Raw genomic sequence first — 18,575 nt, forward strand, 5'->3', positions numbered from 1 at the left:
TGTTTTTATTTTATTGAATCAGGTATGAAAGTGATCTTGTAGTTTCTGGGAGGTCTGCTTACCTTTTCTGTGAAATGTCACTGGAAATTTAGTTTTTCTAAATTCTCTCTCAGGATAAACTGACCTTTTTCACCCCATCCATAGGAAGGTGTCAGTTGACACTTTCCGTAACTATCACACTGAGGCTCTCTCAACCTCTGGGACCCCTGCTGTATCATGAAATGAATTTATGACACCTGACTGGGGAACATTCTTTCCCTTGATTAATTTGCATCAAGAACCTCAGGAGGAATACAAACACAAACAAACAAAAACTTTCACTGATAAAGACTTTCAGGGAAAGAGGTTTCAGATGTGAATACGCATCTCATCAAGACCGTAATGGGGTTAAAACAATTGTGCCAATGTTTTCTTTTTCTCCCTGTCTCCTCCTCCCTTTCTATGTGACACACAAAGATGCATTAATGTTACAAGTAATAACCAAAATAATCCTAGATAGTCAAAGAAAAATCTAATCTCTTAGACGAAGAATTCTAGGCATGTCAGTACTTTGAGCATGAAAGAACGTGCCTGTCCCCAAAACACGCCACTACCTGTTGACAGACAAGACAGACATATTCATTCATCTCAAGGCACCTTTATTCTCTGATTGGACTCTGAAGACGCACAGCTCGTCTCAGAATTCTTCCATCATTTTATTTTTCTGTCGGTTACCTCAAGGTCTCTCATGTTTAAGTCTTAGCCTGCATTTGTTTTTGTCTTTTCGCCCAGGAACGTGTAGTATTTCAACTCCCATGAGAGCAAACTTTATCTATAACATTCTTTCATACTTAGCAGCTTTAAAGTAATTTTGCCCGGCCATTGAAATTGCTTTTTAAGTAATTTTGGTGTGGAAAGTTTAGTCTATTAGTTTGTTAGTTAATTGTTATCTCTATTCGTCAAACTCAAGATGACAGATCTAGACTCATCTAAGGACTCACAACTAACATTTGTTACCATCTATCCACATACGCCTACAACTCTGTCCCAGCAGCTCTAGTGTGATACCACTGAGGGACCTGCTGTCCATCTCTTTCTTCACTCAGCATGCCCAACAAACAAATGAATCCCTTGTGGGTAGCTGCGGAGCATCACAATGCTGAGTCACTGCTCGGGTTCAGCTGAGGACAATGCTGCGACAAAGTGGGTAAAAATGAATTCTGTCAGTCATCTGCCTCTGTGATCAAGAGTTGATGTTGGTGGTCCTGAATCCTTACATTAAAAACACTATAGAAGTGTAATTAGTTAATACACAATACCATCTTTCACCATTGACTAAAACACAACTAATCCATTCAAACTATTCATTACATTCATCTGTTTAATTCTACAGTTTTATGTCACGACGCCATTTATTAATTTGTTGTTAACATTTAGCTATACATAGATGTTTCTTTTATCCACATGTTTGTCTGTGAATGTTCCTTTAAAGCAGGGAACTTTAGGTCATTGTATCTAAAGAGCTTGCTCTTGGATACAACTTCTGAGACTGAATAATTGAGACTGAATATTTTGATTTAATTATCTTCCTCCTAATTAATGAAGGTGGTGCCTCATCTCACAAGTGCAAATTTACAATAAAGGTAGATTTATTCCTACATCTCCCTTATATAATACCAGTTTAGACTGTGTGCATTAGAGATGAAATGACAAATCCCAGTCATAACGCTTAATTTATCATTTTTATGTTAGTGTTGCTTAATAATATTGTATTGTGGAGTGTGGTCTTTATCTGGTTTGGGGACTAATGATATGTAGGTAGTAGGTGGAATGATATAAACCCTAACCCTAACCCTTAATTTAGAGGACAGGGTGATTATAAGGGGACAAAACCTCTCATAGAACTCAACTAGATTGTCATCTATTGATCTAAATGATCTGTTGTTTAGCATGGTATTAAGGGCTATGGTCACTTTTTGGAGAGAAATTGGTTCTTCTAAGTGTTTTGACTGGACTTAAGTGTGGCCCATATCTAATAGTCTCTCTTTTCCATACCTTGAATTGGACGTTCAATATGAAACATGTCATTCCTTGTATTCATTTCCCTGGTCTCCGAGAATGAGCTGCTGTCACTAGTCAGTAAGAAGAAGAGCAGCACAGGTGCACCTCGTTCAAGGGAAACACCAACGGTAATATCTGAAGAGTCTAGACAGTCGCCCCTATCTGCCAAAAGAGAGGCCTGCAGTCCAGCTACATCCTCCAGCACACACACCTGTAGTGTATGAAGTGTTGAAGAAAATAGATAAACACATAGAATACAGAGAAACACTGGTCAATTAAACGTATCACAACAGATAATACACTGCTTCGTTTGGTAATTTGGGTTTTTGAGTTTACAGGTCTGCAGTTACGTTTAAATTCATGTGTTTCCACTTTAAAACAAGGAATCACATTCTTTACATGTAAAAGGAGGAAGATGGACCCAAATGTAGAGGCTGTAGGAAAAATGTCTTTATTACCAAAAATGATTTAGAACAAAATTAAAAGCGCAGAGCTGAAAAAACTGACAGGACTGTTGGATCTTTTGTCAGTCTTGTCAGAGACTAAACAGAAAACCAAAGCTTAAATACTGACAGAACGAGGGAATGGAGAACAGGTGACAAGACATAATTACAAGCTGGGAGTGACAGGCTGAAAGGACAGCGGAGACAGGGCAGGGCTGACGAGACTGACACAAGATGGTGTTAAAGTTGGGGGAAAAGACAGAGGGCAAGGCAGGGCTAATGAAGCTGATGCAGGTCAGGTGTGGAGGGATCACAGAATGAAAACACAGAACAAACCAAATTACTCAAAAGACTAAACAAAAGTGTACCATAACAAAACACAGGTGATGAAAAGGATATTAAAATGGATCCCAATAAAATGGTTAAGCTAAAACTAGTGAGAGTTGCACATGGTTTGCATAGTTATCTATTGTTGTAATGTTACTTGACTCTGATACCTGTACTGTTAGCAAAATTTAGCTAACAGTAGCGCAAGTGTGCAACAATCAATCTTCCCACCCCGCACTCCTAATTTGGAAGGTCAAGACTCTAAACGTTAAAGCCACCGACCATAAGCTGCAAGTCTGGGCTTCAAACCAACAAGTGACGTCACACCTTGCTACCACCATCGTTACATACAGGCTATAAATTAAACTTAGAGGGATGATACTTTTTTCTTCAGTGTTTAAAAATATAGTACTGACTGACCTAATGGAAACACCACAGTTAAAGTTCACACTTTTTAACTTGAGGGTTGACAGGTTGTTGATTCGGATAAATTCACAAGGGTGATACATCCACTGTGCTCTGCTGTTGGCATACTGTACACGCCTCTAATTGACTGAGGGGAAGTTATAATTAAAGGTCAAATTTAATCTCTATTTAGAAAAGCCTTAACTCCTCAATCAGATGATCAAAATGTTAACTTCAAACCTTATATGTCATGTGTCACTAGAACAGTCATAACAAAACCCCAGATGGATGATGAATTATATTTCTGGTCACATTTACTAATTTAATTTACCTGCAGTTCTGTGGATACTTCAGGGTATGTGACCATGTTGGATGCATAAAGGATCAGCTGGTGGCAGCCAGTCCCAAGCTGCTTTACTATGCCTTGAGTCACTGTGATATTTCGGGGGGAAATTCCTTTCGCTACAGATACACTGGACAGCAACACATCATCCCTCTGGATTCTGTATGTCACATTTGTCCCTGCAGAAATAAAAGAAAAAATTAAATACACTATCACAAAATGGCACTTAAAATTCACATATATAAATCCAAGAAAAGAAAATGCATGATATACTAAGACAAAAACCTGATTCTTTCCAGCAGTCATAGCAAAGTGGACAAGATGATATTGGCACTTTATGATAATCTTATTGTTAGTATGCTTTTTATAATTATCCTCCATATATAGCATACAGTATGGCCAATCACTTAATGAGAGAGAGGCCTGAGTTTCAGGGTCTCTAAGCTTGATAGAGAGCGCTCACAGATTTGGACAAAAATACTTGGCCAGGCCCCAGATCATATATTGTTAAGGTTACCCCTTAAATAATGGATAACAGCTGGCAAGTCAGAAATACTATATAAGCTGCTCCTTTTTTGTTTGTTCATTGTCATTTGACTCATGCATTACCCGAGCTCATATTAAACATGCACTGAAGAGAACTCCTTGATTTGTCTCGTCTTTGAGTCTTCAGGATCATCACAGAACAATCATACTGACAAGCACCTACCTGCTTTTACTTCAATTTGAATTTTTAATGGCTCTCCATAAAGGGCTTTGCAGTCTGTTTCCATGAAAGACATGTCTCCAGCATTGCACCTGATGACACCAAACTCTGTGATAGGCTCTTGAATTGTTATTTTTTTCTGAGCTGTAATGTGTAGGTCATTGCTGGTGCATTCAGCTGCCACAACGAAAGCACTCGGATGAGTATATTTGTGCACCACGCTGCTCTCCAACCTACATAAAAGAACATATAAAAGCAATTACAGTAACTATGTTCCTCTTGGTTTCTGTAGAAGAACAACAATCAAATGTGGTTACATATGTCTCTGACACACTAATCCATCCTTAAAAGTATAATCAGAAGTTTTCTTACCATGAAAACTGGATCTAGATTCAAATAAATGACTATAGACCTGTCATTCGAGCTGTGGTGTTATGTAAAAAGAGGCAGAATAGACTGAAAAGGTTGGACTAATTACATATATTAAACTGTGTGTTTTTTTTTGTTCATGAATATCATAAACCTCAATACAGTTTAAAGGAATAGTTAAACAATTTTATGAAAACACCTGTTTTCTTTCTTGCCGAGAGTTAGACTAGAAAACACAAAACTAAGAAGTGCAAAAACAACACATTAGGGTTTTATGAGGTCTGTGTGTGTGTGTGTGTGTGTCAACAAGACAAGAAAGTGAATGCGCCTGGCCTAGAAACAGTTTCCCCCTGTAAGCTAAACAGCTGTTGGCTCTGTATCAATCTTCTAATCTGTCAGCAGAAAGTATATTTCACAAAAATGTCAAACTATTCCTTTATCAAAGTTTATCATCGGCTTCCGGACAAATACAGCAAACAAAATAAATACTGACATCTGAGAACAAACACTTCATCATCTAACAATATAACAAAATGTGTCCTCAGTATCTCATTTCTTCAAGTGGTCTATTTAACCAGTTCTAATTCCATGTGCACAATATAACAACAATGCTAAACTTGAAATAGGTTATTGATTATGCCCATATGCTGTGCTATTAAGAGGCTAGGGAGGATAAGCCTCTCTAAAATGTTGGTAAAAATATAATACTGAATTTTTCTAGAAATTGTTTGACTTTATGATAATTATTTGTTTGCAATAGCTAACATAGGTATATATTTTTAATGAATGGGCTTTTAGTAAGAGGTGGATATAGCTCTCACAGCCAAATGAATTTATTTTTAATCAAAGGTGAACTAATCTGTAACCATGTCAAGTGTGTCTACGTGTCTAAATGTTCATATAACAAAAGCAGTGTATTTTATTGCCCAGCAGAGAGTGAACAGTGACAGCACAGCAACAAACAGATCAGAGGTTGATTCAAATGAAGCAGCACAAGGCGAGATGTTGGTATTTTGGTTGAAAATAGCATAGCATTTGAACAGACGTCTCAGAGTTGTGTCAACACTTGCAGAAGTAATGGAATAATGCTTAAAATATAAATCAACTTTTTTGACCACCCATTTAAATGCCCTTAAATCACTCATTGTTTAATGAGTCAAATGTTAAAACGTCTAGAAATCAAGCTGCGTTTATCTCTAACTTAGTTTGGGTGATCTCTACAATAGGCTTATCTGTTGTCCACAGCTATTTATGTTGTGTGAAAACATTATCCTCCTGTTCAGGAAATCCCTGCAGCATGTGAAGAGGAGGACAGGACAGATATGTTGAGAAATCTGCAGCTTCTGATTTTAAAAGTGCTGTGGTAGAGCTCAGGGCCATTAATGCACAGCTGTTCACAGTGTTTACTTTCATTAAATCATATGCAGAAGACACCAGGCTTCTACAAATACCTAAACATACAGTACAAGTCAAAAGTTTTGAAAGTGTGTCCAAACTGTGTCAGATTGGTCTATTATACTGAATATTGAGGATATGATGCGGTAGATGTCAGCTTACAGGAGCTCACTATTGCTGTGCGTCAGGACCTGCTTTCAGACTTTTTTTTTTTTTTTTAAATGCTTTATGCTTTATTCATGACAGTGTAAATACTGTTATTGCAAAATGATGTGACAATTACCAACATGAGATACAGTATAATTAAAACTGAAAAAGCTTGTATTAATGCAACCATGTAAATGGCTTCACCAAACAGGTTTTAATTACTTATTTTTTGTGCCACTGCACCAACCAATCATTAAAAAAACCAACAACACTGTGCCAGTTCAGGCCAAAAGAGTCTCTTCAGAAAAACAACACCAAAAAAAGAAGGTTGACCACTTAATTTAGTTGCCTCTCCAAGCATGATGTACTGCCTGTGCTTATGATTATGCCTCATCATTTAATCAAGGCAACAGGAGAAAAGTTATTATTCAGTAGAACTGCTTAAAAAATAAAGGCAGTATGCAGTTGGGAAATTTGATCACTAATTCAGTTTTCACATTTCACATTTTAGGTCCTTAATATTCCTATAATATTCCTAAAGTGACTTACTTGAAAATGTTAGTTTAAGTTTAGTTTTAAGTATTATTTTTTTTACATAATCTGCAATGTCACTGTTATATTTTAAGATATTTCATTTCTGTTTATAGGCTGAGTATTAGTCCTTGTGATGACTCAACTGATCTGTCATCCTGTTATTTGTACTGCCTTATTATCGGCTTGTCAGTCATCTGTTAGGCACTTTGAATTACACTGGGACTTTGAATGGTTTACAAATGACACTTGTTTGACTGATTGATTAATGTGTATAATCAGTTGAGTGCTTCTTTAAATTTTTTAATTCAGTCATGGACAGTCTGTTTGTCTATGAAAACCAAGTCATGATTTCCGCATCAGTGTTGCATAAATGTATCAGTGTTGGTGTAAATTTAATTATCCGCCCATATCTACAAAGATCCGGACCTGTATGCACTACAAGAGCGCCTGCAGCTGCCTGTGTCTGTTTCTGTATTGAGGTATGAGGTAACGCTTTACTCACCCATCTGAACCTTGTAGATAAATAACATGGCTGTCCCCAGCACTCAGTGTACAGCTAATGTTTCCTCTGGGCAAATGTAAAAGCCACTTCACACCGATGGTGACATCACTGAAAACAGCAGCCACTGTGCTCACTGACAGTGTGAGCCCTGAAGGGAGGAAATGATCAGAGATGTAGCAAAGTGCCTGTAAGCAACCAGGTCTCTAACACATAGACAAACATTGATCTTCATCATCGCAGTAGACAGCAGAAAGGCACAGGAATGTTTTCACATGCCAGCAACAAAGCAACACAAGAAACCAAGCAAGAATACACAGAGCGACATGAGCATTCATTTAGAGTTGCGTTTCTGTCCATCAATGTCCAATATTCATTTTCTCCACTAACACCGGAGTAAAATGTCTGGCCCTTTTTTATTAGCTCCCCCATGTTCACCTGCTTGTAATAAATGGTAAATGGACTGCACTTATATAGCACCTTTCTAGGCTTCCAACTACTTAAAGTGCTTTTATACTACATGACACATTTACCCATTGACACACACATTTAAATGCTGATGGCAGGAGCTGTGATGCAGGGTGCAGACCTGCTCATCAGTAGGAACTAACCAGTCACATACTGCTGGCAAAGCCATTGGGAGCATTTTGGGGTTTTATCAATAAGTGGATTGACCTGCTCTACCTCCTGAGCCACAGCTGCTGTCCCCCCCACCCCCCTTTGTCACTTACTTTTACCCATTCAGTGCTGGTCAAGTATCCTATAGTGTGTTTTTTAAAGCTTTTTCCCTGGAAAATGTGTCTAGAAATGGCATTGTCTTAAAGGGGATATGGTGAAGAAAAACGAGTAAGTTGCTGGCTGTAAGTCAAACCACAGAGAAACAGCAGAGTGGCCTGTGAGTCCGTCTTTACAGGCCACTCCTTTAGCATATTCATATTCATTTGAACCATTGTCAGCATAAAAATAGGAGGAAGACAAGAAGGCAACTACTGAGCAATTTGTGTTAATCAAATACACAGGCTGCAAACTGGAAGCTTCAATATCCTTTTTCAAATACATAAGACACAAATTTGAATAATTTAAATTAGCTATTGAGATCATAATGGGGATAATACACAAAAAAAGAACTTTGTGTTTTGAAAGAGAGGTTGGCATTTTTTTTGTGCATCTCTATAAAGCCACGGGTGATTTTTGGTGCTGGCATTTAGTACAATCAGCGGTTCTTTATCTCAGCGCTCTCAGTGCTGCTTGTCCTCGATTGAAGCGATGTATGTTAGAAAAAAAATGTGTGAGTACTGTTTGAAACATTCACAATAGAACTTTATAAATGATTACTGTGACGGACCATCTCTGCAGTGGTAGTCCACAGACAGGTAGCTCCCCAGCTGAGGACAGGGTTCACCAAAAGAATCCACAAATTTTTCAATGTGGCATACCTGACGGCTGTGGCAGTGAGCTGAGTAACACAGAGAAGATAATTCAATTATATAGACATTGACAGTTTTATAAATAATATGATTTAAAAAAAAAAAAAAAATTAGGCCAAATTACACATTTATATTCAGAAGCTACAGAGAGGAAGTCTTAAACAACATGTTTCTCAATGAACAATCCTACAAATAATCACACATGAATTCATCAATATTCATCATAAAAGGAGGACACTTGTGTAATGCTTCTAACATGCATGGAGCAAAACACTTCACAGTCACACACTCACATAGGCCCCTTGAGTGTTTATGTATGTACCATCTTAATCAAGAATGCTTTGATGTAAACAGGAGGAACCGGGTACATAAGCAACTTCACAACTACTCAGCAACCTTCCTGGCCACCTGAGCCATAATCACCTGTCATCTTCACCATTATACAAAATACTTATGAAAGTTATTCATCTGATTCCTCTGTTATGAATGTTAAGATGTGTTACTACATTATGTGATTTAAATGGGTGGCATTAGGATTTCACAATGTGAGATTCTTAAATTCAACATTAGTCTTAGGCAGCAGCCCACTCTGGATGTCAACTGAATGGGTTTCCTTTCACTGCTCAGGGACATGCAGTTCAGATAAATTTAAAATTCTAAATTATTCCTTTGTCTGCCTTTGTGTGTGTTAGCTTTTGATAGACTGTTGACCTGTCAGGTTGTGCTCATCTTACCCAAAGACTGCATTGCCCCATGACACTGATCATGATAATTGAGTAAGGAAGTATAAATGATATAATATGCTTTTGCCACCACTTAAATGTATGAGTCAATATTGACTATATTGAACACTTAAGCCATCATTATGTCATCATCATTCTTTCCAAATAATCGCCTGTAGTGACACAATATATGCTTTGTGATATCTAGTAGTCACTTCCTTCAAAAGTGGATTGAATTTCATTACAATTCATACAGAACCTTTTCATGAGACATGAGGGTTTATTTTCCTATTCTTTTTGTTTCCCTGTTAGGTATGGCAATTCATTCAGAGCCCATTGTGAAGCTAAGAGTGCTTGTTGTACAGTTCAGATCAGTTAACTCTTGCTGGATTAGGTAATAGCATGATATTCATACATACATCAAATTTCATAGAGAATAACAGCTAAACACTAAGGAAATAATTGATGTTTTTATTGCACACAGAACATTTTTTGACCGTGTTTTACCTTTTAATGAATCCGCAACATCCACCCAGCCACACTGATGTGTGGATGTTGTTATTGCAGAGGGTTTGGATTGACAGTAGTAAATGTTCTTGCGACCATAGAAGCCACCATCTATCATTAACACTTGACCAGAACCACACTGCAAAGTAGTGTTACGACCTTCACACACAATGGATCTCCCAGACTCTACAGCACAAGATTACAAAAGCAATACAAAATGATGATTAACCAAACAGTGATTCAGTATGATGGGTTTTTTTTCAGAGTTTGAATCAGAAAAACATACCAAACTGACAGATGAAGTGTAGATTTTGGTTGCAGTTTCTTGTGGCTTTCCATCTGAGGCCTGAATTTTTCAGTATGTGTCCACAAGCTGCTCCTGGCTGTGGGCTGCTAATCCAATTTGAGTAGATGATATGTGAACCATCCAACCAAGAGAGAGGACCTGAGGATGGAGCAAACCACTGCTGAGCATAAAATATTCAGTATAACATTTAAGCCAATGTGACAGTAAGTACATTGACCTTTGTGGTTATAAAAATGTTGTTTTTTTTGTTTTCTTTTCCCAACATTACCTGTATGGTGATTCTTTTTATTTGGGTACAAGTAACAATTATTATTATACAATGTTAACACGTTTTTAATTGAAGTTACTTGGGGCAGTAAATTATCAATGAAGACCCAAACCTATAATGTATCATTCTAACTAGGCTTGCCTGTGTAGAAAAGGGTTGATGTTGCTTATGTTATCCTTGCAGTGACCTCTATTGTTATCCCAACACAATAAAAACATCCATAATCCACACAGTTACACTGGATGACATCTTGCATTATCCAGTAAACATGTCACTGTACTTTATTTTAAGCCAATGCAGCATTCAGTATGGAGCCAAAAGTACTCACTAGTATAAGAAGTAAGTCACTTGGAGAAAAAGAAGTATATCTATAATATATTTATTGCTTCAGTTGTGGATAGAAACGATCAGGTATATGCTTGAACATTTCTGCCTTCTTACCTTTGTCAGTTGGAGAAAATGGCAGTTTTGGCGAGGCAGAAGGTGCTACCCCAAGCCATATGTCCTTCTCTGGGTCCAAGTGTCTCTGAAAGAAATACTGAGTGTCTTCATCTGGAATAAATGCAAGGTGTCCACCTTTTTGCTCGCACCAAGCCTGAGCACTAAAAAAAGAGTGCTCGAGATCCACAAACTCATAGCAGGAGCTTTTAAAGGCCGTCTGGTATCCTGGACAGGAGACAGTAACCTCTGTCTTATCTTCAGCCCAAGACAGACAGCTGAGTGCCATCGAGATCAGCAGGTGCAGAATGGTTTGGCACATCCTCTCTCTTTTAACTTCAAAAATCATAGTTAGACTCACATCACTCTATTTTGAGTGTAGTGGAAAAAGTAATACCACTTCACCCTTTGATCTAATGTTCTCATGCACACATCCCAGTGACAGGCTGCTTTTAAATGGGTCTGACAGGAGCCTCACTCACACACCTTTTTCTGGACGCCATGGACCATTGTTTACCTAGCAGCCTGTCTGCCTCAAAAACCAATGCTTTCTATTGTGTGCACAAATGGAGCTACAACAAAAGCAAAACCAGGTGGGTGGGGCCAGATAGCTTAAGGTTAGGGTTTACCAATAATTTATAACATTTCATGAAAAAAGTTCAAAAGTCTATATTTTGTAAATAGACTGAATGTTAATCTTTTTTTTTTTTGGTAAAAAAATGTGAGCAACTGGTTTGAATGTTAAGTCAATGGGTGTGTTTAATAGATAACTCCTCAGCCTTGCTTCCAATTGGTGCTAGTGGCCACTTGCGTCAACAAAAAAATACCCTGTGGTCCAAAAAGCATTTTCAATTTAGTCCACCACTGAAAGAGAAAAAGCATGTTGGCAGGACACCTAGAACTGCACAAAAGATATTTTATTACTGTTTGTATAATGTTTTTTTTATATTTGTAAAACTTTTCCAGTGCCAAGGAAAGCATTTCTTATGTGTGTGAGGTCATCTCAATATAAAGTCTATGGCCTAAATGTGAATTCATGGACAGGTGCCAGTGTGCAGTGCAGTCATACAACATAGACACAATCCCATAAGCTAGCTAGCTTATGCATTTGGCTTTCATTCAAGTGAATAGGGGACATTTTAGAGTCTGGTTTCCAGTTCTTATAATGCATCCAAAAGTACATTTTATTCTGGACCTTCTATCAATCAATAACAAAAAAAAGGATCCTACTTCTGAGAAACTAAGGCCACTCTTCTGTGAGAAAAAGCATGGATGAGTAAGTGATCCTTTATGCCTTAACCACAGGTACAACCTACATTTCAAATGCACATAAATTACCTTACATCTACAGAAAACGCATTTGAAGGGGGATATTTTGAAAAGCCAGTATGAACAGAAGGAATGATTACAGCTAGGAAAACCTCTTGTAGTGTTCATATGGGCACCGGACTGCTATTTTAGGCACAGACTTGAAAATGGACTCCAAATGAATGCTAATGTTGCTCTCTGTCTACTGGATGTGTGTTTGTTCACCATATTAACTTAAAAGGTGTTGTGTGTACAGATTTGTTTCTGTTATCTCTAAGCACTCCCCAATGAACCTTTCTTCCTTCATTGTAAGAGAAAATAAATAGTTCTGACACAGAATACCCTTAATGAGAATCCTTACCATATTAATGAGTTGATTAATTTATGAATGTTAATCATGTATAACATATGAAATACCAATAAAGATTTGAAGCAAAATGTGTATTCATGTTCTCTGATTTGTTGTTTTTTAGTCTTTTTGTTGCTGTAGGTAGTCCCACGATGACAAAACATCAGCCTCTCTCCCCAACTCTGATATCTAGCATTTTACTATATAATTTTCCCACATAAAAGTATCTAATGAGATTTAATCAGGGTATGTTCAACTACTTCTGCATAATAACATTGTACTTTACTAAATAAACTGTGTACTGCACTGTAGCTTTTAGACATTAAACACACCACAAAACTCTATAACAAATTGTACCCTGCGTACTGTACATAGTAACTGCTGCCAAGTGCATAAACGCATCTGCTCTCTGCAATGCATACACAAGGGTTTTCCTGGCACGCTGCGTCTGACAAGAAAAAAGTGGAATATGTCTTTTAAACACCTTCAATTGTTTGTCCTGGCCTGGTCCCACCAAATGGCATATAAATGACATGCCAATTTCTTAAGTCATTTCGCGTTTTATGACAAAGCAATTTCTGTATGTCATTTCACACCATCTAGGTTATAAATTCAGGTGCCAGGTACTGTCATGTTGGGCAATCCACTGTCGTTAAACCAGACATTTTTACCATTGTGTTGGGACATTTTTTCCTGTCACATCAGGCATTTTACTGCCATTTAACCAGACTTTTTTTTTTTTTTTTTTTTACTGTAACCCAAACCCTAACCAGGTGGTTTTGTGCCTAAACCTAACCAATAGCGTTAAATGACATTGGCATTAAATGCAAAAATCTTAAAATGCATGCAGCATTTAATGACGCAAAATGTCATTATATCAGATTCAGATTCAGATTCAGATTCAGATTCAGATTCAGATTCAGATTCAGATTCAGATTCATTTTATTTTATGTCCCAAAAGGGCACTTAGTGTGCAGCAGGAATACAGAAAAAACAAAACAGATCACACAACAGATTAAAACATATCAACAAAATTACAGTGTGCTTTTTATACGCAATTCCATGACATCATGCAATTTCATCATTAAGTGCACTAAAAGCCACAGTGCACCAGTTTAATCGTACCATTAACTGCAGAAGTACAATAATAACAAGAAGAGTAATAAGAGTGACATAGTTAACTTATGTAGTGTAACATAGTTACATATTAACTTTCAAGAGTTGCAAAGTGTTTTATACACACTAAAATTAAATAATTCTGAAAAAGAGTAATACTCAGACTCAGACTCAGACTCATTTTATTGTCATTCTTTCAACAAGGAACATGGGAAAAAAACGAAACCTAGTGCTCAGGGTCCAGGTGCTAAATTTAAATATATAATAGATATGTTAACTAAAAAACAATATAAATAATAAATATAAAAGAATCACTAAAAACTAAACAAGTGCATCAAGTGCAACGTCATAAAGTGTACATAAAGGGCCATAAGGGAATGGACAGTTAAACCATGCAGCAATCAAGGGCATGGCATTGTTGAGGTATTTAGCAGCCTGACAGCATCCGGGAAGAAGCTGTTTTACATTCTGGTGGTTCTCGACCGGATGCTGCGCAGCCTCCTGCCTGAGGGGAGGGGGCAAAACAGTCCATGTGCAGGGTGGGTGGGGTCTCGCACGATGGAGGTAGCTCTGTCAGTGCATCGGCTGATGTAGATGTTCGAGAGGGGTGGAAAGTTGCATCCGGTGGTCTTTTGTGCAGACTTTACCACCCTCTGCAGTGCCTTCTTCTCTGCTTCGGTGCAGCTGCAGTACCAGACTGTGATGCAGGAGGTCAGCACACTCTCCACCACACACCTGTAAAAGGAGCTGAGGATGTTTGGGTTCAGCCCCGCCCCCTTCAGCTTCCTCAGAAAATACAGGCGGTGATGAGCCTTTTTGACAAGGCTCATAGTGTTTTCACGCCAGGTGAGGGTGTTGGAGAGGTGTTCACCAAGGTACTTAATGCTGGGGACCACCTCCACAGCTGTGCCGTTGATGTGAAGAGGAGGAGGAGGAGGGGCAGTGCTGGTCTTCCGGAAATCAACTATCATCTCCTTTGTTTTGTTGTTATTGAGAGTCAGGTTGTTCTCCCTGCACCACAGTCCCAGTCCATCCACCTCCTGCCTGTATGCTGACTCATCTCCGTTGGTGATAAGCCCCACCACAGCTGTATCATCTGCAAACTTCACTATGAGGTTACTGTCACAGTGGGCTCTGCATTCATGAGTGAGCAGGGTGTGGAGCAGTGGGCTTAGGACGCAGCCCTGGGGGGAGCCAGTGTTGAGGATGATGGTGGAGGATATGGTGTTATTAATCCTTACAGACTGGGGTCTATTTGGCAGGAAGTCCAAAACCCAGTTACAGAGTGATGGGGCTAGTCCAAGTGTTGACAGTTTATTCACCAGTGTCTGCGGTATGATGGTGTTGAAGGCAGAGGTGAAATCTAAGAACAGCAGCCTCACATAGGAGTTCTTTTTCTCCAGGTGTGTGAGTGATGTGTGTGTGACAGCAGCGATGGCGTCGGCTGCAGAGCGGTTTGGCCTGTAGGCGTACTTGTGGGAGTCAGTTGTTATATTGACAGACTTTTCAATGCTCGCCATAACCAGCCTCTCAAAACACTTCATCACAATAGGGGTGAGAGCGATTGGACGATAGTCATTGAGACAAGACCAAATTAATAACTAATAATGCTGAATTCTACGGGAGCTCCCTACAGTAAGTTGAATCACTGTTCTGACACCCAAAAAGTCCCCAAATAGAACCATTGCTTGTAAAAATGGTTATAAACTGTGTTTATTTGTTCAATCTGTGGGGTCTGATGGTTGTTTCTGTGTTCTGTGACTGTGTTGTTTTTGCTTATTTATTAGCCAGTTTCTTATCCCCCATCAGCCTCTTTCTCTGTCCATCTCTGTCTGAATTTCTAACTGTGTGCACTCTGGTAAAAAGGTAAAATTGGTTGAGTATGTGTCTATCTTTGTTATTACAATAATATGCGTTTCACTATGCTTAATGGCTTTTCATTTTTGATGCGTGACTGAAGCCCTGTACCAGCAGCACTGTTTGTAGTGATCAAGTGTGATGTGACTGCGAGTTAAAATAATGCATGTACATCAGCCTAGGCAATAGGGTACAGCAGCAAAGTGCATCTGCAGCCACAACACATTGTGAAAGGCTTTTTACCCTCTTTAGGACAACAATAGAGGATGGCTTTTGTTACCAGAGAATGAAAACAGGCTGGTCTTTCTCAGCAATTGGCTCTTTACAGAGAATACTAAGGCCCAACCCTGTAAGATAAGATACCTGGGCAGTATGGCTTCAGCATTTTCAGTGTGTTGAAGGAATGAGTTCATTGATATACCTGAGTTTGACTTTGTTAAGCAGAAAAAATAGAGCATAGTTTTTTTTCATCTGCACATGCTCCAGATTTCAGGGAGTTCTGTGTGTTACAAATTTACCCACAATTTACTAAACCTTATCTTATTTGCAAAGATTTATTCCATCTGATTCTGCAAATTTGCTCATCATGGATGTCTATACAAAATTGGACTGACCGGAGTTCTGTTTTTAATAAGCAAATGTGTCCACGTAGTGTAACTCAGTGAACCTTCTTCTAGGTTCAGTTTGTCCAATTTGTAAGATTTCCTTCTTCCTGATTCTGCAAATGCTGTAATTGCTCATCATGTTGGTATTTGATATGTTTTTTTAGCTCATGGTGGTGATTAAAATTCAGTAAAGCGTGCCAGAGTAAACTGATATAACTTGGATTGCTCACACTAGGGTGAACCCTTGTTTTTACACTATTAGTAGTTAATTCTATATTTTTAAATTAAAAGTATACAGAATGAATTCAACAAATAAAAATTTTAATAATTGTGATCTCGGTTACTTATGCAATTCAGCCAAGTTAGCCAAGTGAGCAGCGCTCCTTTAATTGCTGTCAGAAAACTGTGGTGTGCTCAGTTTAGTGTTGACATTTAATTTCAGAAATTAAATTATCCCTGGGAATACAATGGGGATGGATGGATGGATGAATAACAAGCTAAACACTTGTTTCATGAATGCTGAAAGCCAAAGTAATCAAACATTTGCCATGTTTTAATATTGGTAATCCATATAAACTTCTAAATAATTGCAAAGTATATAAAATGTCAGCAATTCTAACAGCATTCCTGTCCCTGACTGTCTCTGGTTAACTGGTGGCTCCACAGCTGATGATAGGTAAACTAGATTTCTTTTATTACACTCCTTGACACAGACAGTACAGACTAGAAAACAATTAGTCCATTTAGTTCATTCAGATGGACCTGGGGTTGGCCAGTGGGAAATGCAAATGCAACACTGTGAGAGTAGACATACAGTAAGAAGCCAGACAGGAAGGTAATTCCAGTCAGCTTTCCCTTTACTCTGCCAGATATGACACACAACCCTGCCCTCTGCACTGCATAAAAACAAGTATGTTCCATATAGCTGGCTAAAAAGCTGAAATGCCATGCCATGATACTCATATTTCATATTCTTAGTTTTACCTCATATGCCAAGCAACAAAAACCACAGAATGTAAACAGAAACGCTCATATTAAAAAACACAAGAACTTCACCGAAGGCTTTTTGCTATAAATGTCCCGACACATCAGTGTGATCTTCACATCATGAGTCAACTCATCTTTGTTGGACATTATTTTTTTTCCATAAGAAAGAAATAGAAAAGATCCAATAGTGAGTATATAGTAAGTAAGTATATAGGTAAAATATTATTTCCATTTAAACTGACCACATGCCACGCTTAAAAAGAGATGCTTTCTTCCATTTGTCAGCCACAAACATTAAACACTGGCCTCTAGTGGATCCTGAGTAAAGTGCATGAAGGAAATTACAGCTTCCGTACATTGAGAATGGACAAAAAATGCCTTTTGCTTTCAGCTTCTTGATTATGTAAGGCAACACTGACCAAGAGGACACAGGCTTGACAGGTCACAAAGAAGCGAGAAAGTAAAGTAAGAAGAGAACACAGACATAATGAGAGGAGTGAGGAGTGGAAAAACAGCGGGGTCAAGATTGAATAGGAGCCGGAAATATAGACACTGACTACACAAGAACATAATCATACATTGTCTGTGTCTTATTGTGGAGCTAATGTTGCATACATGTTTTTCACCCAGGGCAGTCCTAGTAACTTCATTTTAGATACATTATTCACTAGTGGAGCTCATTTGAATAGAGTATGATTAATCCTTAAAAAAGAGACATTTAAAGAAGACAGCATTCAAATTGGAGCTATTCATAAGGGAGGATATGAAATGGAGGCTGAGTTGATATAAGCTGTGATTTGGCTAAATGAGGTGGCGGTCAGAGTATTTTGTTGGTTTTTTTTATGTGGAAACTATTTTCTCAACAAGAGCTGAATAGTCTTTTTTTTTTTTTAAATCCAAAGTCTTGTTTATTGAAGAGATATCAATATAATCCCTCTTACCTTTAATTCTCACTTCTGTCTGTCTTCTCTGTCCTTAACTTCTCTATTTTTACCTCCCCTTTTCTCTCCTATAAATAATGAAGAGCACTAAAACTTGAAGATAATCACATTACCATGGTGCAATCCTCGGGCAACTATGATAAAATATAATATCATATAATTGTTGTATCCTAAATGGACTTAAGTAGACTACTACTAAAATCATGTTTGCTCATTTAAAAAGGAATTCACAATTGATATTTGCTAAGTAAGTACTATGAATATGAGTAGTACTTGTATACTACTGCTGATTGCGTCAACGGCTCTATTCAGATGGAAGGATTTTGAAATTATGTTCAGTGCAGCGAAATAATTTCTCAAAATTAACCATCTCTCAGAGCCTGTGTCACTTCCTTTGAAAGGAAACCACAAAGAAGAATTACAGTCCAGATTAAAATGGAGGCAGGGGAAGAGAAAGGACATAATGAGGGGTGAGGTGATTAAGAAGCTGCATTGTGGGTAGTTAAAGAACACAGCACATGCAGGTTTCCATAAC

The 18,575-nt window shown here is 38.1% G+C and overlaps 1 protein-coding gene across 1 annotated transcript in view; it reads right to left on the reverse strand.

Moving 5' to 3' along the window:
- The window catches only part of LOC133992636 (polycystin-1-like protein 2), a 43,517-nt gene extending 32,351 nt beyond the window's left edge, over nt 1-11,166 (reverse strand). Inside the window, exons 1-8 of the mRNA XM_062431321.1 lie at nt 10,881-11,166; nt 10,151-10,309; nt 9,865-10,050; nt 8,554-8,664; nt 7,212-7,359; nt 4,268-4,497; nt 3,547-3,737; nt 2,035-2,251 (exon numbers count right to left, since the gene is read on the reverse strand). Of these exons, the coding sequence (XP_062287305.1) occupies nt 2,035-2,251; nt 3,547-3,737; nt 4,268-4,497; nt 7,212-7,359; nt 8,554-8,664; nt 9,865-10,050; nt 10,151-10,309; nt 10,881-11,166 (1,528 nt within the window). The remainder of the gene's footprint in view (nt 1-2,034; nt 2,252-3,546; nt 3,738-4,267; nt 4,498-7,211; nt 7,360-8,553; nt 8,665-9,864; nt 10,051-10,150; nt 10,310-10,880) is intronic.
- Between the last annotated feature and the right edge of the window lie 7,409 nt (nt 11,167-18,575).

This window comes from Scomber scombrus, chromosome 13 (assembly GCF_963691925.1).
Source record: "Scomber scombrus chromosome 13, fScoSco1.1, whole genome shotgun sequence".
NCBI classification, from domain to species: Eukaryota; Metazoa; Chordata; class Actinopteri; order Scombriformes; family Scombridae; genus Scomber; species Scomber scombrus.